Genomic DNA, 22,630 nt, shown 5'->3' with positions numbered 1-22,630 from the left:
ACGGAAATTTAAGGAAATATTTATTATAGCTTTTGTTATAAATTTTATCGAAAAACTATTGGCACCAATGAATGCAACATCTCTTTCTGCATAGGAATGCAATTTTTAATCAGTGTATAGCGCAACATTAATTTTCGTGCTGATATTGACAACACCGCGGTTCCCCCATACTGTCAACTAAATATGGAACGCTCTATATTAGTCGAGCCGCGACACGACCACCGAGAGACAAGGCCTGAGCGCTCCATCGTGACGTCACGAGTCGTAGGCGGACGGAGGGAGTAGCGAAGACTGCCATTGATAGCGCCGATTGGTGGGGAATGCGTAAGAAAACCAAACGATATGCGAACAGACATTTCTCCGGCTACAATTTTCCTTATATAATATCATATGTACTTACATTTAAATGATGTTAACAGTACATCCCTACCTCGGGAAACATAATTGTTTCTATGTACCTACCTACGCCTTCGCCGAAAAATCTTTTTTGAAGAGAAACAGCTTGCTTCCAAATGCATTCGAAACCTCGAGAATATCATTAAAAGTCTTATATTCAGTAAAACATTTTTTACGCATCAGTGGTACTAATAACATAGAAGTCATAGGATTTTTGCATGCTTCACGGGGCTTCTATTTTTTCAGCATCGCTGCATTAAACGATGATGAAATAAAAAAGTTATGTTCTTACACATGCGCAAGATTAGGATAAAACTAGATTGTGCTTCTGTTAAATCAAATAGGGATTTTTTTGATTAGACCTATCTGCAAACTATATTTTCATGGCAATTTATGCACTTAATGGGGCGAATTGTAACCTTGTGAAACGGTGAACTTGTATTTGCTGCTTTAAAGTACCTGGGGAAATTGTTTTGCATGGAAAAATACCAATTCCTGCCTGATAACACAGAAATGTAGCATGTAATGCATTCAGTTGGGAAAATAAAAGTTTTTCTTATTGATCCAGTTGTTGCGAATACATTTAAACATATGGACAGAGTCAAGAATGATGAGAAGGATGTGGATTAACTATACTCAGCCTTGGTGGATTGGTGAAGAGAGATACTGCCTTCCTGTTGATGGATTTGTTTTCATTTATAACACAAACCACATCCAGATCAACTTTTTCGAGACCAATGATGACTTTCTTCAGAAAATTTTAGAACACAGACTGACAGAGTACTCACTGGCAAAATATGGACAACTTAAATGAATATATTAAGTTCTCTACCACGAACACATGTGCACTAGAAACTAAACTGCTGGAATTATATGCAGGTTCTACTATACATCTATCTGTCCATGTAGTCAAGAAAGGGTTTCAAATGAACTTCATCCATCATAAGGGTGATATAACGATCGTGGCTCTGTAATGAGATACTCAGTGCTTCACGTAAGACAGAAACCCATGCTCATTTTTCTCATTAATTGGATCAACTTTAAAAGAAGAGCTGAGCCGTTTGATAGTAACTGGATGTGAGAAAACCAAATTACCAGAATTGGGAGCAAATTTATGAACTTCAGGGGATATTAACAAAACATTGCAGCAAATACAAATATGTCACAGATGTACCTTACTTACCTTCTTTTCTTGAACCTACTTACTTTTTTCTGGAACAAGAGACATTTGTGATTTGATAAATTTATTCAAAGAATAATTTGCAAAGTCTTTAATTTTGCATTCTTCCAGTAGAGCTACAAGATCCCTATATGTACATATTTATATTATTTGTGGAGTTTTTAAATTCTATCCAACACATCATAAGTACTTTTCATACATGAAAGAGGCTTGAAAAAGTAGAGTGAATCTGCCTATTGCTTTTAATTCCCTTTTTCAGGGGTATACTTTGATATTATTATGAATGTATAATATTAATGAGTAAGTAATAAGAGGTGGTGCTCACTCTTCCAAATGCTTTAATATTATAGCACACGGCTTCACGACCACATCCCAAAATGCTGAATACTTATTCATCTTCACCGCAGAGAATTTACGTTTCCGAAAGAGTCAAGCTTTTCCACTAATATTTGACATGCCGCAATCTGAAACATATATCTATCTAAATTAATGATGAAAAGTTTAAAATTCCATGAAACTGTCTGTATAAGGCAACGCATTTTTAGGAATGCCAGTTTGTATGACTTGCTAAATGAGGTAATGAAGTTAATGCGTTTTTTTGGAAGCACAAGACTTATTTCATGCAATAGGGTAGTTTCCTTCATCAAAGAAAACGAAAGGCATTGATTGCGATTCGTTACCCACCATTAGTGTATTCATAATACACAAATTATTTGGTTTTTGAAATACCGGTTTAGACGAATGGCAAGGGTCAAATTTTATCCTCATTTGAAAAAGGCCAGATTGGCGCCCATGCGATTCCACTCCGCATGACGTCACAGGGACCTAGTTTCTACACGAGAGGATAGGAGTTATGTATCGTCTGAGGTTACCAATGCAAGCATGAGGCACAGAGCTCAGGGAAACATGTCTTAATAATCACCTATTAAAACTGGCTAATGTCGGAAAGTTTTCTTCGTTTGATAAGGTATTAATAAACCTTTTTTAAGCCAAGCGCTACCGTTCAGCAAGGTACTCAGCTATCCGCTAGCACCCTGCGACGTATCAGAGCTAAGCCTCGCCTCAAGGTCACCTCACCGGGCGGGAGGGGGAACCAGAAATACGACGTACGGAGATATTTCCCGACATTCATACTTAAGCGTCGCGTTTTCGCGCGCTTGAAAATTTTCACTTTTCATTTAATCGCGAAAAATAGATGTTGTCATTTAAAAATCTAAAAGCGCGAAATACGTACTCCAGGAGTAATAATCTTTCGATTAAGGCAATAAAAAAATAATAGGAAACCACCCTATTGCTATCACAAAAGCATTGTAAATAAAAGCAGTTTCTAACAATCAAACAAGGTTTCCATGTGAACCGTATCCTGCAATGTATGCAATTATGCAATTGTAGTATACATCTCGTATATTCATGGTCTACATCGAACTTCCATCGGTTAAGTTACCTGCTGACTTGAAATAGACCAATACTTCTACAATTTTTCGTGTGCTCTCAGGGTTTAATACTTTCGTTTCTGAAAGCATCTATCGAGTGTTTATTTGTATTGGTCACAACTTCGACTGTTACCATTGGATTCGTTTGCTTTAGCTTTTATCAGATTTAATTTTAACTTGGCCGGCCTCGGTAGTGGTGGGGTAAAGTCCTCGCCTGCCAAACCGTAGGTCGTGGGTTCGAATCCCGCCTGGGTAGGTGATCCCTATCCAGGGCATGGATGTTTGTGTTGTACTTTGTTAATATTGGAAACCCACGTTGTAAAAGGCCGTTATGTGCTGTTTACGGGGGATGTGATAAATAAATAAATAAAAATAAATACCTTATTGCTAATTTTTAGTAAGAGTTTCAGTGTTGCACGCACATTGTAAAAAAAAAGTTATTAGCAAACAATCGAAATAAATCAAAGTCCATTTGATTGTCCTAGCAGGAAAATAGGTGATGTGGAATGCCTATCATTGCCAAATGTGACCTTCGTGATATGGATTATATCCTTAAATTTTTGTTGATCTCGCACATCACATTGAATCATTTTGAGAAGGATTTGAGGTTTTTCCCCTGTACTTTGCATTGATATTAGATCTAATGTATAAAATTCTCATGTCACGGTTTTTTGTAGACAAACTCCTCTGAAACGGCTGGACTACCGATTCCTATGAAATTTGGTGTGTATGTTCAGTAGGAATATGTTGTAAACTATTTTTCATTCTTCTCCAGGGCCCATGATGCACTGCAATGGGCCCTGAGTCATTCCCATAAGAAATACATGTAAAGTTTGTTTTTAATGACTGCAGACCTTTTTTTCTTTTGCATATTTAAATTAGTGGTAATGGTCACATCAAGTTGAGCCATATACCATTGGAAAGAAAATGAAATGCGCATTCTTATTCTTGCAATCAAATTTTGTTTTCCACTTGATTTATGGTGAATTTAGAAAAAAGTCCAAAAAATGCTGAAATTTTAGCGATTTTGGCTTACTGTCCCCTTGACGACCGTCAGTATTGTTTATGTTGTTTGAAATCTCTGTCTATCTCCATAAATTATGAATGGCAAGTTTGAAGGAGATGTATTACTACCACGAATCCCTATTCTTCCGACAGATGTGCCAATTGAATACAAATGGGTTCAAGGACGCCGACTTACAAAAAATATTGGGGGGGCCCAAACCAGGGCTCTTGCCATGGGAAATTTTATAAGTAGTGAGTTTTCAGTTTTTAAGCATTTTAGAAGAGTAATATGATCAACATTAGAACCCTGATAACTCGAATCTCGATATCTGGACACTCCGGGGAAAATCGACAAGCCTGACACATTTTTTCCTCACACCATAACAAATTTTTGAGGGGGCTCGGGCCCCCTCAAGCCCCATGAAGTCAGCGCCACTGAATGGGTTCAATTTCCAACAAGATTTGCATTCGCAATGACAATGTCTCAAGGCTTTGAGGCACACTGTGTTCTTCATATGGACAATTATATGTGGCATTTTCACATGTGGATAAACAATACAGTTTGTTTGTTTTGGCTAAAGATAGATTTACTAAAAATATGGTACACTCCATTGAACTAAGAGGCTGATAATGTTTTTTTTAATAGTCATAATTTGTTGTAGAGATGTCATTTGAAATTTATTGATTACTAGCAGGAGACCAGGTGTTGCTCAGGAAGTATAGTACCCAGAGAAGTAGGAAACTTGGAACTGGGAATTCATTGTCACATGATAGGATTTTTAGGTAAAAGAATTAAGCAAATCTGATGATGGTGTACGCATTTAACTGCAAACAATGGAAACAATGATTTATGTACCTATATCACGCATGTTATGAACTTACGCTTACCCCAGAAAAAAGTTTTGCAACAAGAGTATTAATATGTAAGAGTTGTATCCTTTTAGTTACGTTTTATCAGACTGTGTGAAGGGTTTTGTCTACCCAGCAGGATTAGCAACCACAGAAGTTTCATGATGTGACGTAACTAATGGTAATGAAATAAGGACACAAAGACATCTTCTTTTATAAATAAAAGATAATAAAACTACAATGAATTTAATAAAATGAATGTTTACTGTTTTGTACAGATCAACATTGTTCACAGCATCTTCCTCTTTCAGTCAATTACCACATCCCCACATACTTACAATAAACCCAGTGAGAAATGGGTGGTGGAATCCACGTGGAACCCACGTGGAATCCACGTTGAGTGGTGGATATTTGGTGGTGGTGGATATTGAGTGGTTGGACCCACGTGGAATCCACGTTGATTTCAAGTGGATTTGTGGTGATTAGCATTAAATGTTAAACAGAATTTCTAATTTGTGGAACTTAACTCTCTGGTGACATTGCGTCATTTATCTTCCTGAAACCACGCTAGTTATGTGAAAATGTATCGCACATTCTATTTTTATATAATTCGTGGAAAGGCAGCCATGAGAGCACATGAAAAATCGTAGACACATATATAGAAGGTTTAGATATAGAGTGGTTGAGGTTTTAATGGTTTTAGGACAGCACCAACTGCTGTTTTAATTTTTCGACCAAATTTCCACGTGGGTTCCACGTTGATTCCACCAAATTTCCATGTGGATTCCACGTTGATTCCACCAACTTTCCACGTGGATTTCACGTTGATTCCACGACCAAAAACACGTGGTATCCACGTTACATTTCCACCTAATCTCCACCGTAATTTCCACGTGGGTTCCACGTGGATTCCACCACCCATTTCTCACTGGGAATAAGTTATTTTTTATTTGACCACCGTAATATTTACTGGAAATAATTTAAATGGCAAAACGTTTGCCGAGTCAGTTAGTATCGATATAAAATGAAATCATTGGTTGGCATGGAGACTAAAAGATAACTGAAATCTTATATTGTCTTATAGGTATTATCTTTAAGGCAATTATTATTTTACTGAAAACTGAAAAACTCAAAAATTAATTGCCTGTAATGCATTTTCTTTTTTCAGTTTGTGCATATTTGTGGAGTAATTGCATAAAAGGCAATTACTTTTTTGAGTTTTTCAGTTTTTTCCTACTGATAATTTTTTTTCTTTTACAACCCATAGGCCAAATACCCACAACTATCACAGTTTTGGCTAGGAATTTTGATGAATCTGTGAGTGGTTTATCAATTTGTCATTTTATAGGGCACCGCGCAAATAACTATGTTCAAGTTTTAAAGTAAACATAAATGTGAGGTATTTCCCCTGCATCATTGTGATAGTACCAAGGATAAATGTCAAATGCAAAAGGCACAGTAACTTTTTGAAATCTGTGCCCACGAATATAACAATTTCGTACAATTGCTAGTTTCTTGTGTGGTACTTATCCACGTATTTATCATTGTGCCTTTAGAAGGGTGAGAAGCAAATGACATAGTGTTGCTATTTCTTTAAGTTGCCATGGTGAATTTACGAAATATAATTGTTTTCCCACTTCTTTTCATGGAGATAATTGTAAATAATAAGGAAAATTTGCCTGCTCCCTTTAGCTCACTACTTTGATCCCTTCTCCTTATAGAATTTTTCAATCAGAATCTTAAGAATTTTTTACTCTGTTTTAATGTGCGGTGTTTAGAAAAAAACATATTTTCTATAAATTTATATAGGTCAGAGAGACGATTTTCTTAGTGTAAGGGGGCATGATTAATAATGGATATTGGCATTAAAACCACAGTATTGACAATTTTTGCCCATTTGTCATTTTCAAGATGATTTAATAGCGTGTCCTCAAAGTCGACTCGGTGGGAAACCCACATTACACATTTTTTCTCTATGCCCGAGATATATGAAAGCATGAGATATCCTGATTCCTCGGCAGATTCTGATGATAAATGTTTTGAGGACTTCCAACATGGTAGGGAAGGTAAACTTCGTGTTTTCACCACTTTCAGTGCGTAAAACATTCAAAATGGTGCAATTTCCGTTTCTTCACGATATCTGCCTGCTAGAGTGCATATACAATTGGTATAATTATGGACATTTTTGACTGGAGGAAAGATTGATGCTTCATGTAGTGTAGTTTTTATGTCATAATAATCCTTGATTCAGAAGAAAAATTCTTCAAAAATGAAATTTTGACAAAATATTCCTTGGAGACTTCAACTGAAGTCCATCCTTATCCTATTGACTTGCAACTCGAATAACACACCAATGGAAGAAAAACTTCCTGTGACTTCAAGTAGCACCGTAGGCTAGAAGTTTTGTGTACAAATGGCTGACTGAAATCACTATGTTGAAAATTAATGTAAAATGGGATATCGGCTCTTAAATAGGCATATCAATGTATGTATTGACAATTAGTTGGCTTTTAAACCCCATGTTGCATTTACGGAGCCATTCTAAAGGAGCATATTGTGGACAAGAAAGAGCATACATACCCCTTCTGCACTCCAAAGGTACATCGAAGTGGTGTAGCATGAGTAGGGTGAAACACCCAGGGTGGACAACTTAGTTAGATGCCTGTGACAGCAAAGCCCTCCTTGCAATTAGGATGGTGAAGGCATTCAAGGTGGGGGCAATAATTGAGTGCAGCAAAGCTCCCCATCGTGGACAGTGAAGCCTTTCCGGGAGAGGGTGCGCATCATGGGAGATGATGCCTCCTTTAGTGTGGCCAGCTCATTTGCTTTTGGATTGGGACAGCTAAGTTGTTGTGCAAGTTGTGACATTAGTCTGGCAATTGGCAAGTCAGGAAATTTCACCCTGAAATTTGAGTGACCGTTAGGTAAACAGCATATTGATACCCTATTTTATTTTCGGCCTTCATAATTTGCAATAACCAAGATTTGTAATAATTACCCTAAGAATTATTACAAAAATCTGTAGGTGCTATTAAGGAGCTATTTAGTCCGTTTTATAAGGGGCACGTAATTGCACAATCTAACGTGTGTACAAAGGCACATTGAAAATTGCAGCGAGAAAAAGCTGTGAATTTCTAGAATGCATGCAATAGCTCATGGATGCGAGATTGCAAACTAGCCCTTGTTCTAATTTCGTTCATGTGTTTGCTCAATTTCACGCCATATTGAGAAATTAATGCAATTCTCACCTGCGCAATCCATGCCCTGGTAAAACAGCCTATCGAGAGCCTTGGAAGGGCAAAAGTGAGGTAGAAAACCCTCTCAGATTTTACTGTTGGTACTTTTAATGCCAAGGACTGCCTCTCCCCCAATTTCTCCTTTTCTCCTCAATGATTAACACTGAGCACCAAGATCACCTAGTTGCCCTAGGACTTGTGAGGGAGGCACGCAGAGAAGGAATTTGTTTGAGAGGTATACCCTCATATTGTCTTATAGGAGGTATTTGTAAGTACCAATATTGCTAGTGCATTTGAAGAAAAAAACTAAAATTGTAGGTAATTACATCCATACACAATCTGGTAGGAATCAACTTTCTTTAGCCATGTACTTATTTTGTGGCATAATTTACACCTTACAATGAATAATAAAATGGATCATGCAAGTTAGTAAATTCATCTCTGAACGCAACTTAATCTCGTAAGAAATACAGTACTGGTTTTTTTTTCAGTGCTTGGTGGTGGTGGCTACTTATATCAATAATTTGACTCTTGCAAATCATTATCTTTTGAATCTTTATTTAGATAATAATATGTAGCAATAAGAATATTATGTGTATATTTCCTTATAGGTCTCTGAAGTCAGAAGTGGCACCTTCATCATCAAGGAGGTCTTCAAGAGTGTTCCCAGGAGAAAGTGATCCACATCACTCGGCAAATGTTATCATCAAATTTGCTGAAAGTGAAACTGATGCTGAAAACCTGAATCATTGCGAAACTGAAGAAAAACAAAGGAAAAAATGCTTGCTATGTAGTTTTAAAAGCAGGCAGAAATTTAGAGGTGCAACCTCTTACTTTCAGGACTATTGTGGAAGCACTAGTTTGCATGGCTTGAAGTACATGGGAGAAGCAAGGAGACCCCTAGTTGAAAGGTTAGGGCTGTAAAATTAGTGGTAACTCTGGTTCTTAATTATGTCCCAGCATTTCACTTAAATTGGGGTGTGCAAGCCTCGAGATTTGAGCGATCGAGAGTGAGCGAAAAAAATACTGCTCGACTCCCGCTTGATTTCAAAATCATTTTGCTCAAAAAGCCGAGTCTTAATCTTGAGTATCCAAATGTTTCTAGATCTCCTTCATAGTGGACATAATTTTACTGACCCTTGCAATACTGTGTTTCATAGAAAAGTAAAATTAATTCCCTTCCTTTTGTGAGAAAATTTCATGATGCAATGCACAATATCGAGAAACGCCTTAGTTATAGGCTTAGTATCAAGATGATTGCAGAGTCTTCGCCCCAGCATATTAACAATGGATGCACAAAATTTACATGTATGAATGTACAGGCCAGCACTTCCAGCAAAAACCCACACGGGATATTTTAAAACAAAATGTATAGGGGTTAATTGAGGCCTAGTCTAAAAATAAGTCTCAAGATTGCAGAACATAATTTCCATGATGAAAATTTTGTTCCAGCTCTCACCGATTTCGATGCCAAAGAACATATTAGTATATTCAGTCGATTCCACAACACCTTTAACTTTTCTCCTCTTCTTTCCCTCCACCTCCCACTCTTTGAGCTTTCATTTTGACGTCCTCATAGGCTAGGGAGTAGCCTCGTTCATTTACATTTCAGCATGTTTACCTAACATGGATTTAACATGTTTCTGTTGAGTTTTCGACCAGTATTTAACTAAACCTTTTGGGAAAATATATGTATTTCATATACTCAAGGGAATTATTAAGCAGTCGTAGTAGGGTGCTATGCCGTATTTCATTGCCAAAGCTGCATTCCATCCATCTGAATTCGCTGATTTTTAAGTGGTAGATTATAATCGTCTTGTAAATTTGAATTAATCTTGAATTTTTATTTAAAAATGCGTATAATTGATGATTAATTAGTTATTTTCTAAAATTTATATTCATCACTTAACTTTAGCCTGCAAAAAAGTATTTTAATGACAAGAATTATTTTATTGCACCACTTTGCACGATTCCCTGACATTGACACACTATAGATAAAGTTTTAGCAAATTAAGGGAATACAACCACCAGATTTAAGCTAGTGAATTTAAGATTTAAGCTAGTGAATTTAAGTTGTCACTCAATTACCGATGCCAACAGAATGTCAATTCCTTGTGTATTCATTGTTTTCTAGACACAGGCCCGCAAGCATCAAAAAACTTCCCTAGGGTCCTTTTGAAAGTGGTTGTCAATTCTCTTGAAAAAATTTTGTAGATCATGTCACTGCTGACGCAACTGGAACGTTTTAATTGACTGAAAAATGGTATCATCTATTTATATGATACTTTGCCTTTTTACTGGTTGTGGTTGTCCTTACATTACTATAGGTATAGGCTGGGCATTTTACACTTCTTTTTTGTACGTAAAATACAATACAACTACCATTTCAAAAGTGCAATTGTTAATTTATTTTGAGTGGGGATTTATTAAAGTGTTTTCATGGCACATTTGAAGAAGAATCAAAAATCCACATGTGACACTAAAAGTTAAACTTATTTTTTGTATGTGAGGCCGAAGCTCAGCCTGTGAAATATTTGGGGGTTTTTCTGGACAGGGTGCATTTAACCCTTTCCTGCCGGCGCCTACAATAGAAAAACGTTTTCCTGCTACGAGTAGCATAAGAATATTTTAAACCTCTCTGTATGGATCTTTTTTTGGGGAGTAAGTTGCCTTGGTATTTTCATCCCTCAGATTTGGGGCCCAGCTCAACTTACCCTGGCCACTGGACTTCACCCCTAACTGTAACATAGCACGAATCCATGGTCAACTTACATATTGCATTACCAGTGTTTTTTTCAACCAAACATTGTAGTTCATTTCAAATGATTTACTCTTCTAAAAGAAATACAGTAGATTCCAGTTAATTGGGACATATTGGGACTTGTGCACTTTGCCCCAATTAAGCGGCTGCCCCAATTAGGCGAACTATCCTGTATATGGGCATAAACAAATGTTGAAATGATGGAAAGAAGACTAAAGAATGTTTGTAATGCAACATAAGTTTATTAAACTATTACCTTGATTAATAAATCAGCGACTTTAGTTAATTTATTATCATTTTTAAGAATTCTAACAATTTAATTAACCTTTTCGCGCCGAGCTCCTTTGCAGGAAGTTGCTTTTGGCTCAACGAAGGGTTTGATATTTTCTTTTTCGTCCCGTACGGAGTTTTTTTTTGGCTTGGGACTGACCAGGTAGTCGCTTCCTCCGCTTGATGACCTTTCCTAGTGGGGTCCTGGACCCTTTCCGCAGTAACTGAGCAAATATAATCCTCGACCCTTTTCCCCGAAGGCAGCCCATCCCGGCGTACTTTTGCGGTCAGTTTATTGCTGCCAGTGCAATTTTAATTTTTTAAATTGTTACTGTTGCATTAAATGTCAGTTCATCAATGTATTCCTTTCATTTTGCAATGCCTGTAGAACTTTTAAACGAAGTTCTACGGTTATATTTAGGGTTTTCAGCAAAACGGCACTATATCATAGCCAAATGAGCTTTTCCGAGAAGAGTGAGGTTATCATCTTCCACGTACATATTTCAGTAGGAGAATACTTACACCAATGAGAGTACTTACAATATGAGAGTAATTACCTGGGTAGAGCAGTTCTTATTCCTGCAATGGTATGGAATGCTTCTCACAACATGTGTCTACGTAAAACATTCCCTATTGGTACATTAAATTTACGAATTTTTAGGATATGCATTAATCAGTATTTATAGCAAAATTCATTTATAATACCTTTGTATTCAAAGGTTGGTAAGAGGTTATTAAAAATAGCCGCTGTAATTTTGGCTCACGACAAAGAACTGAGAGAATCAAATTTTATTACATTACGAGAGCTTTTTTTCATAGAAGTTAAATCGGATATTCTATCGAATTTCACCGCAAATGTACACTTAGAATGTAGTTAACAGAGTAACGTATATTTTTAGATGTAAATCATTATAATATTGCTCCTATAAACTTGCTAGTAAGTTATAAAAATAACAATTAAACATCTAACCTTAGCGTCTCCAAAAATTGTTCTAGGTGATGATGAACTCCGTTAATATGAACGCTAGAATTCCGTTTAAAATTTGGAACCAATCAGCAGAACATACAGAATGTAATTACTCGCATTGATTTTCAAAAAATGCAACATTTACATTTTTAGTTATGCCACCTTATAAACAAATAAGTGACCATGAGCACCTTCCTTGAGTGGGACACTGAGAGCCGGAATGAGCCGAGGTAATCCCCACACGGACAATAGGAAAGGGTCGGACCTCTCGCGCGGAGGGACCCTAATGGCGGTTGGGACCCACTTGGCATGCTTGACTGCGAAACCGTGGAAACACGGCCTTTAGCCTTTTGCTTCGAAAAATTCAAGCCGTGAAAAGCCGGCCTTCCTTCTTTAGCATCAGAAAATTCAGGCCGTGAAATCACGCCCTGCGTAGGGAAGAGGTTAAAAATATTTTTCACAGCCTCTGGCGACGCTGAATGAATGTCTTTTAATAAGCCCTAGTAAATAAAAGTCCTATCCTCTTGCGGATAGTAGAACAACAAGAGCTTTCAAAATAGGGCAAGAATAGGATCACTTGTGTAAATAAGAGTAAATCAAAAGAGGAAAATTAAAAAAAATAGTATTCTGAAAACAAAAAATTTTAATTTCTTCGCGAGTATAGAGTCTATGTCGCCGACTCATGGCCCAATAAAGCAGCATGCTGTCCCAATTAAGCGGAGAATACTCTGGGATATTCCTCTATTGGGTTCTGTTCTTCAAGATCTGCCCCAATTAAGCGGCTGCCCCAAGTAACCGGTGAACCCATTGCACGGAATCTACTGTACTAACCTTTTTTTAAGCATTGTGGAATTTTAAACGAATTTCTAGCGTTAATAATAGCAAAGTTAGTAAATATAAGGTAATAAGATTATAAATCCGGAAGTCCGTTATTTTTAACGCTAAAATCCCGTTCAAAAATTGCTTGGGCTCAGAACAAATCAAAGAATTCATTTCAAAGTATAAAAATATAGTAGTATGCATTAAAACTTATCACTGTAAAAACTATTGAAAACATAACTACTATGCAACAGATTCCTGCGGTGAGGGTGGTCATAAATGAGTGGGAGGGTCGGGATTTATTGCCTTGGAGTGGCCCTAAGGACTCGCGAAGCTGGGTCTCAGGCCGGGCCCGAATGCATTGGACAATTGCTACCTCAGTCACTTCCCTTCCCTCTGTCGTCGTCTGCATTGAAAAATCTGCAACAGCTATACCCGACGTCAGGTGTTCTGTGTATGAAAATGCCCGTCGGATCCACCCGACGTCCGGTGCGAAAGGGTTAAGGGGTGTGAAAATGGAAAGGGTACTCTTCAGACTGGCTTTCGCAAGCATTACAGGGTGGTTTGGGCCCCTACACCCTCATTTCATGTCCCATGACTCTCGGTGGTAATTCTGAGTTATAGGGGTAGAGCCAGGCAAAAGTTTAGCCACATAATGATTCATCAACTATGTTTTCCCTGACAACATGATACAAAATAGTTAGAGCTTAGGAAATTCATCCAAAAATACCTGATCCATGTAGATCCATCCTGTGTGTGTTATTCATGGCAGGGATGGCAAAGCCACTTGAGCCCTTCATCAATATTTTCCAAGGATGTGTATAAGACCAAACAAGCATGAAAAGGTAGCAATAATTTGGGCAGCACTTCTCATTTCATTTTTTTGTGATGAAAAACAACTATAAACAAGATACTATGCATCTTTTCTGAATGCTAATATTTGGAAACTGGGCTCCTTCTTTAATATTTTTTACTTAAAAAATATTATCTATGAATTTCAATGAAATCTTCATGTATTAAACTTAATTTATAGTTACGTATTTACTATTAATATCAGGAGATTAAGAATATCTTATAAATAATGAAAGACTTATCTTAGCACTCATAAATAAACATTCAATGGATAGAAATTTACTGCAACTGAAGCACTACAGTGGAAATTATGAAGGTGACTGCTGTATCCCCATTTCCAAATAGCCACTCTCTCCCTTTCATATCCTTTAAGTAAGTTATTCATCTTTGAAATTAGAACTCAAATTCCATTGTACTTAAAAGAAGAAAGCAAATAAAGCATATCCTTGTACAGTGAAACCTCTCTTTAGTGGAATTCTCTTTTCAGGACCGTTATTTTTTTCCGGATAAGACAGTATTCCGCTTAACTAATGGTCTGACAACTCAAAAAATGCAGCGAAAGTCAAATCACGCCTATTACATGCGTCACCTGAAAGGTTGGTTTGACTCAAATTCTACATGGATATGGAATTGTCATAAAATAATAAAAGACCAGCATCGCATTGTGGTTAAACTTGTTTATTTGAAGAAATTAACATAAAAAGCGATCCATACAATAATCATCTAATCCATCATTTTTGTCGGTTTTTCCTTATTCCTGTATAACACAACACTCTACGTTGCCAATATAAAGATATTTAACAAATCAGTGTTTCCTTTGTTGAGACTACATTCTGCTAGTTCTTTTAATGAAACCAACATTTCTCTGTAGGAGTTTTAGTTTTCTTTACATATTACGGTTATATTTACTTCTTCGTCGAATTCATAGGTTTCGTCTTCTTTTATACTGTCTGTCAGAGAAGCGAAACATTGTTTAACAGTTGACTTTTGAATACTTTCACTGTCAAATTAATCCAATTAATGGCATCTAGCCCTGATATTTTTTTGATCGCCATCGACACTGTATTCCCAGTATCTGCAGCAGCTAATAGTAATTGCATAATGTAATTCCTTCATTGTGCCTTAAGCAATCTAAATACTCCCTGATCCATTGGTTGAGTGATGCTATAATATAGTTGAGTTTATTGTTGTGTTTACCGGAAACCAGGCTAGCTCCACATTCGCAAGGCAAATTTTAGAGTGACAGGTTCCATTATCAAGGAAAAGTTTGACCTCTCTATCTTTCCTCTTCATTTCGGCATTGAAACTTTTAAGCCACTCTTCCCTGATTGAAGCCGTGTTCCATGCTGTTTTATTATTTCTCCATTTGATCTGTGGCTTCTCAAGTTGGAAATAACTAAAATAAATAAATTTCAATGAGTTTGAAGCATCGTGGTCGAGCTGATATCTCGATGAGAAGAGGCTTTAGGAGCCCCTGTCATATTTCAACCTAAGACAATGGTCAGATGCTCTTAAAGAGTGCTTCCCTCCAACAGAATAAAGAATAAGTGTAAATGTAACAATTGTTTCCATTTATGCCCTAATTCCAAGAAATAGGACTTACAAATGCTTACAAACCCTTGCAATTTTCTCCTTTTATGCACAATGTTTTAGATGGCAGAGGCCTAAAAAAACATTCCAGTTTCATCCCTGTTATAGGTATCATATGATTGATAGTCTTTCATTTATACTTGAACTGTGCATTTCAACTCCTCTACGGTGTCCATATCCTTGTCTCCTCTAGGGTTTCCATATCCTTGTCGTTTGACTCGCCAACAACAATGCTCCTAACAATATTGCGTCTTGCTCTGAAGCACTCTAGCTATCCATTAGAGGCTTTAAAATCTAATTTTCCTAAATAAACTGCAAATGCCTTTGCCTTTTTTGCACCATTGGACCAGACAATGGAATATTCCTCGATCTTGCTTGCACAAACCATTCCCAAACTAATTTGTTTAATTCTTCCTACTCGCAGAGGGGTGTTTTCCTCTTTGAATGTAAACTGAGGTCTAAAATAATGGACAGAAACAACAATTACTTTATGGTGTGTCATTTTGCAAACTGTTGTGTTATGGGATATGAAAAAATGTGTTTCCAAGGACCACCTACCCCTTTCAAAGTCTTTCTTAATTTCGTCCTTCTTCTAAATTGCTTCATAAACTTGCATCTTTCCACACTTAAACTTCTCATGTACCTATCTGCCTAGTGCAATGTTTTTCTCGTTCAAAACACTCGATCAAGCCAGTTTATTTTTCAGTGTTAATATGGTGACATTACGTGGCATGGCGGAAATCAATCAGCAGTTCCTCTCATTCTTTGCGTTCCGTGTTGTAGTCTTACCCCAACAGCAGCACGGAGGAGAATGATTCCTTCTAATTCGGTTGCGAGCAAGGCTGCACAAAATGTTGTGTATGTAGAGAGAGGAGAGGGTTCTATGAGTTGGAGGGAAGGTAAGGATGCAAATATGGGCAGGCGAAATTGTTAAGGAAGAAAAAGGCGACGGGAGGGAAGAGGGAGGAGTGTTGTTGAGCATTTGACGAAATATACGTGAAACGAAACTCACAGTGGGACATTAGGCACTAGTGGAGGGTTAATGCTAGGTTTAGGGAGACGTGGAAGTGTTTTGGTCAAGATTGATGCCATATTGTCCTGAGTCCCACGTGCGACATGACGTCAGTCAACAATGACATAGGCCATATAGCAGCACCTTTGGCTGGTTATGTTTTAAGGATGGTTTTTTAGGGAGAGGGCTTTACTGAACATTTTAGGATGTCATTTCCTTATGCTAAAAACTTTTTGCTGAATTATTTTCAGCAATTCCGTTTAACCCAGATGTACGTGCCCAGGAATCAAATTCTGTTTCCGCATTTGACAGTTTCTATTTAACTGAGGGTACCAATATACGTAAAACCCTATTGCGACTGCCTGGACCTAAAATATTTTCCGGATAAGGCAAGTTTCTGCTTAACTCAGGTTCCGCTAAAGGCAAGTTTCACTGTACTAGATTATTAGACAAAATTTTGATTCATAGTTGTTGATGGCTTCTTTCATTTAAAAAAATCAGTGCATAGTTTGTTTTTTTCGTAATCATATTAAGTTCTAATAATATCCTTTTTAATTACTTAATAGAATCTGTTGGATCTTGGCCTTTGGACTTAGTATTTATGCATGCAGCCTGGTAATTCTTAAAGTATGGAGAAAATGGGAAAACTCTCCAGTCATTGTTTCATTTGCGGATTCATCAACTCCAGTATGGCAAATACCTTTCCCTGCTGTCACTATATGTTCTGAGGTTAAATATAGAAGAAATATTTATAACTACTCTTATATCAACCAGATGCTGGCAAGAGAGAAAGATATTTCTTCAGAGAAGTAAGTTTCTATCAAGTATCATGTGATTTATTGGAAAAGATGATTTATATTAGTTTCATCTTTCTGGAAAATGACTAGTTAACTTAAAACATCAATGACTTACAGCGTTCTTCATTTACTATTTGAAACTAGTCGTAAAATAAATTATAGCTATGTCTAAGAAAAATAGAAGTATGGAGGTCATTGCCAAATTTTCCATTGTAAATTTCTATCCCAAGGATGTGGCAATTCATGAAAACAGGAAACTTGTTTGCTTATAAACCATCTACCTCCTGCCACTTGTAGCTACCATAGTACTTCCTGTCCATTTATGACTACTACTGTACTTCCTAAGTAATCATTACTGGCCATAAAAATTGATTTTGGAGATATTTTTTGCTGAATCATTCAATAAATCAGCTGGCTAATTCAGCCGGTAAAGTTAGTCTTGCTTTACAAACCCTCTAGGTACAATGTTTAGAGTACTGGATCCCTCATGTTTCCAAATTTAAGGCTTTACTAGATCATCAAGCAGTATGAACAAATGTGAAAGTATTTTGGCAAATTTAGGGAATTTTAGCTTCATAATTGAGTGGCTTTATTTATTTATAAATATCCTACTTCTTGGGTATTTCCCTGGCCTATATCATTGAAGATAATGTATATTTCATGGAGCTACTAGCAGTAGTCTTATTCACTCTTAAAACGAACATCTTTATCCACAATTCCAATGAAAATTTTATTTCAGTCGCAGAAAGCATGAATATAAAAGCTTGCTCTGTGAGGACCCAGATTTTACTGATGGTGCCAGTGAGACAATTGATATTGGAGCCATTCAATTCTTTCAAGAGGTTAGTTAATTTTTAAAAATACCATACACCATGTTATTTTTCCTGGGAATTACATGAAATATTCACATCAACTATCCATTTTGTTCACTTTGTTTCCAAATTTGTCCTCTAAAATAATTATTGGTGACATCCATTTGTCACTTGTAGGCCAAAAATAAAATCTTAAATACTAAGGCATCAATTGCTGAGTAACTGGAAAACATCCAATATGTTTTTGTTTAAATCAGTTGTACTGACGAAAAGAAGCTATAAGTTACTGTTTGATATCTTCTGCAACTATTGAATATTGAACACATTTGTTTCAAAGCATAAAATACCAGAATTAAAACTTGTTAAGTATGAGGTTAAAATTTATCAAATACTTCATCATAATTAACCCTTCTAAGGATGTCTTTGGTACACCTACTCATTAAGAAGTACACTCATAGTACCGTCAAAGTGGGTGACTTGGGACAGTTTTAGCATTCAAAACTCAAATAGTCTCTCCAATTTCTGTTAAATTTTTTGAAATCAGTATCGAAGTGCAAGCTTTGTGTCAGGAATAATTGCAAAAAAGATCAATTTTATGAGGTAATTATTTGTAGATTTATTAACTAATTAGAACTGTCCCAAGTCACACCTCATGATGGGGTGACTTTGGACACCCCCTGCAAATCAAGTCAGATCCAAATATGCAGTCCATACGGGTGACTTGGGTCTCTAATTTGTTTATTTTTAAAAATATAGATTTGTCAGGAAAAAATAAACAAAAAACTAAGTGATCATATGCCAATAATTTTACATTTTAATCAAGTCTTTTACTATAATTTTCAAAACTTCAAACATTAAAACATGATTTTGTACTAAGGTATTTTAAATCATTCATTATGATAAAGTGAGGGTATTAATATAAAAATATATTTAACTTCAACAAAAACATTATTATAATCACACAATTTCATTTTCAAACTTAAAATGACCCCGGCTTTCAAAGGTTTTCCCTAGATAGAACACAAAGAAATTGAGCTCTGTCAATGATATATTAGTTTGGAAAAATAAATGTATCTTTATTAGAGATGGGTCGAATAGCAGATTTCTCGAACTCGAATATTAAATCATTGCTCGAATACTCGAATACCTCGAATTTCGAATACCTCGAATACTAAACAATGAATGCTGGAATGTTTGACTCGGTTGCCTATGCAGCATGCAACACAAGATTTTGGGAAGTAATTTTGATTTCCTTTAAAGGATTCGAACAGGAATTTAGCTGATTAATGGAATATTTTAATTTTATGGAAACAATTGGGCATATAATTAATTCAACTATAATCGCTTTACCCCCACTCCTGCTGCCAAGTGCTAGCTGACAATCTGAGGCATTTTGTAAAATACAAGCTCTTCTCCACCGGATTTTCTTCAATTATTTTCAGTCCATCTTTGGGAGTTCTCACGAGATAAGAAGATGAATTGGAATTACTATTAGGGAGAAACCAAATATCCTGAGAAAATATCCCTTCCGAGAAGCTCTGCTGCTCATATCGAGTCTCGCCAGAATGCCAAGTCTCGGTCCTATTTTGACATTTATTTCCTCGCCTAAAATACTTAAATAAAGTCAGAAATGCGTCACGTTTGGTCTTGTTCTTTTTTAAATTACGCACACATTACTAATATTTCAATCCAACAAAGGTGTAATATCAATTGCCGAAAGTCATAGTTAGACACCTTTTGGGCTTATTGGTGATTCATGCAGCAGTTGACCTCCAGAAACTGGAAACTTAGAAGCAGGTAGGCTGAAAAAGGTCAGTGGGTGAGAGAAGGGGGTGGTGGGGCGCGAAACACATTTCTTTTGTTCTCGTGTAACTTGATATTTTTTTCGAAGCTAAGGTCTTCGTAATATGATCCCTGCGCGAGCTGGGACTTTTTTTTATTTCGGAGGAGAGGAAAGCCTCAGAGAGGGGCTAGTGCGGAATGGAGGGGGTTAGCAGATCTTGGGAAATGCGCCAATGTAACTATCCCATGGTACTCATGCAGCAGTTGACCTCCAGAAATGGGGAACTTCGAAGCAGGTAGGCAGAAAAAGGTCAGTGGGTTGGAAAAGGTGGGCGTGAGACACGTCTTTATTGTTCTCGTGTAACTTGATATTTTTTTTGAAGCTATGGTCTTCGTAATAAGATCCCTGCGCAAGCGAGAACCTTTTGTTTGATTTCGGAGAAGAGGAAAGCGTCAGAGTGGGTGAGGCGAGTGCTGAATGGAGGGGGATAGAAGATCGTGGAAAATGCGCCAATGTTACTGTCCCACGGCACTGAGTTTCTCCCTATGGTAGTTTCATCTCCTGGAAAAGATTCAAACTAAGTGCCTGTCCTTATTAGCCATAAATGACACATGGTAAACACTTCGTCTCATACGAAACCTGCGCGAGCTGGGGCCTTTTGTTTGATTTCGAAGAGGAGGAAAGCGTCGGAGGAGGGGCCGAGGGCTGATGGATGGAGGGGGAAGTGAATTTTGGGAATTGTGCTACGTAGTTACTATCCCACGGCACTGAGGTTTTCCTGGTGGGGGAAACCGGGGATTTTCGGATTTCTTCACCCAGATCAATTTAGGTTCCCCACGTCGAACTCTTTTCACCGCTCTAACCCGCAAATTCGATGTAGTTCGCCAACTTGCCTAAAATAGCGCTGCATGCACCAAAAGACTATAGTTCTCCACATTTTTACTAGTCAACTACCAGTGACATGCGTAGTGTACGACGCGAAATTCAAAGTATTCGAGGCGGTACTTTTCGCATAACTATTTGAGACCTCGAATATCGAATACTTTCTAGTATTTGAGTATTCGCGGATACTATTCGCACATCTCTAATCTTTATAATTACCATGTATAGTTTCTCATCAATGTAGCTTCAACACTTAATTTATTAGGATCCTGAATCAAACCTTATCATAATTAACCACGTTCTGCAGTGGAACTCCCTCCACTGTCAGTTCAATATTATCAAAATACTCTTTTATAGTATATATGAGGGTACTGCAGCTCTTGTGCGCTTCATATTCAAGCCTGACAGTTAATTTTCCCTTGTGATGTTTAAGGAAGGTGCAAACCCAATCTATACCAGGCATATTTATTTTGAATCGCTTCTCTGTCCGACCTATTCTATCAAGATACGGTTTTTTCAAGTAAGCAGACATCACGCTTTTGAATAAGAAATCCCCAATTAGCTATTTTTAAGATTCCTTGCACCAACACTGACCCATCTGCCAGCAATACTGTCTGTCCTCCATGTAGAGAGAGATTCTCTCCTTTTAATTTCCTTTGGAGAATTGATTTGGTGACACAATATTAATCAGCTGCTTTCCTTATGGATAGTTTTCCTTTTTAACACTATCCACACCTTTCTGTAAAGATTCATCACTAGAGTCTTAGTATTTTCTGGAACCAGGATCTTTTTTATACTTGCTTGGCATGTTTTTGTGACTGTCCCAAGTCACCCTTTGCTGTGCCCAAAACCAAAGAAATCCATATAATTAAAAACTGTGAAATATTTTTAGGCAATAGTTTTATGGATAGTTTCCAGCCATGTTTGCTGTGAAAAAATTTACTTATCAAAAAAATTAGGGAACATTGTTTGTCCTACCTATATAAAAAGTTTTTATGGGGATAAAAATGGTAGAAATATTACAAGCTTAGATTAAGGTCACTGTTTCTAGCATAGAACCCACTAACCATGAGTGAAATAGCCCAGAAACTGCCATGGGGTCAGAGAAGGCAATGCCAATAATAATTTATCCCATTGTATTAGGCATTTTGCAGTAGCTAATAACTTCAGGCTGTACATTATTTTATTTCCTTACTTCCATTTTGCAGTAGTGTGAACCTAAATAAGATCCTACCAAATTGTCCCAAGTCAACCCACTGTCCCAAGTCACCAAGGCATTTTACATCATGTCTAACAGCTTGCATGTGTGTCATGTTTTCTTTTTTGGCTGAAACTTTTCATTAAAAGGCTATTTCACTGACTACCTTAGCCCCAGATTGTATATTGCATAATTTGTTTGCCAATTCTTGATGCAAAATAGGCTGCACCTCCCTGTGATGACTTCTTTTATTGTGAGTGGAAAGGACAATTTGCTAGATGCTGCCGTGAATTATTTCGTCCAATATTAACGGAAGAAGGAGTGTGTTATACATTCAACATGCTTGCTACCACTCAGATATTCACGAACAATATGTAAGTACATTTGAATCATTTCCACTGCCTGGTTGTTGCTTTCAGTTTACCTTATCGCTGTCCAAGAGGCAGGCCCAAATTTTTAAAATTCAGAAAAAGTTGTTTTCCTATTCAAAATGTATTGTGATAGAAATGAAGTTCATATCCATACATTATAATGCCTTTACTTTTAATAGCTGGGAACCTATGCCCCAAAGGACTTTTTATTTTGAAAGTATTCAATGACCTAATATGCTTATTTTTAGTTTGCAAAAGTATTATTTCCATTTGAAATGCAATTGGGAGGTTCTAAAGGGCCATTTTTTGTTTATTTTGATGCATCTTCATTCCTTTACAAATCATAGACTTTGCTTTTCTACAAAACACAAAATTTAATGCCGACTAGTTTCAGTACACTGTACCATTTTCAAGACT

General features: G+C 36.9%; 1 protein-coding gene across 1 annotated transcript in view; it reads left to right on the top strand.

Moving 5' to 3' along the window:
- Positions 1-22,630, top strand: part of LOC124159783 (pickpocket protein 28-like) — a 58,923-nt gene that overhangs the window by 9,745 nt on the left and 26,548 nt on the right. Inside the window, exons 2-5 of the mRNA XM_046535702.1 lie at positions 8,711-9,010; positions 16,937-17,179; positions 17,907-18,009; positions 22,065-22,216. Coding sequence (XP_046391658.1) covers positions 8,711-9,010; positions 16,937-17,179; positions 17,907-18,009; positions 22,065-22,216 — 798 coding nt within the window. The remainder of the gene's footprint in view (positions 1-8,710; positions 9,011-16,936; positions 17,180-17,906; positions 18,010-22,064; positions 22,217-22,630) is intronic.

This window comes from Ischnura elegans, chromosome 1, assembly GCF_921293095.1.
Source record: "Ischnura elegans chromosome 1, ioIscEleg1.1, whole genome shotgun sequence".
Classification (NCBI taxonomy): domain Eukaryota; kingdom Metazoa; phylum Arthropoda; class Insecta; order Odonata; family Coenagrionidae; genus Ischnura; species Ischnura elegans.
Note: the sequence above shows the minus strand (reverse complement) of the source record. Positions and strands in the feature narration are given on the sequence as shown.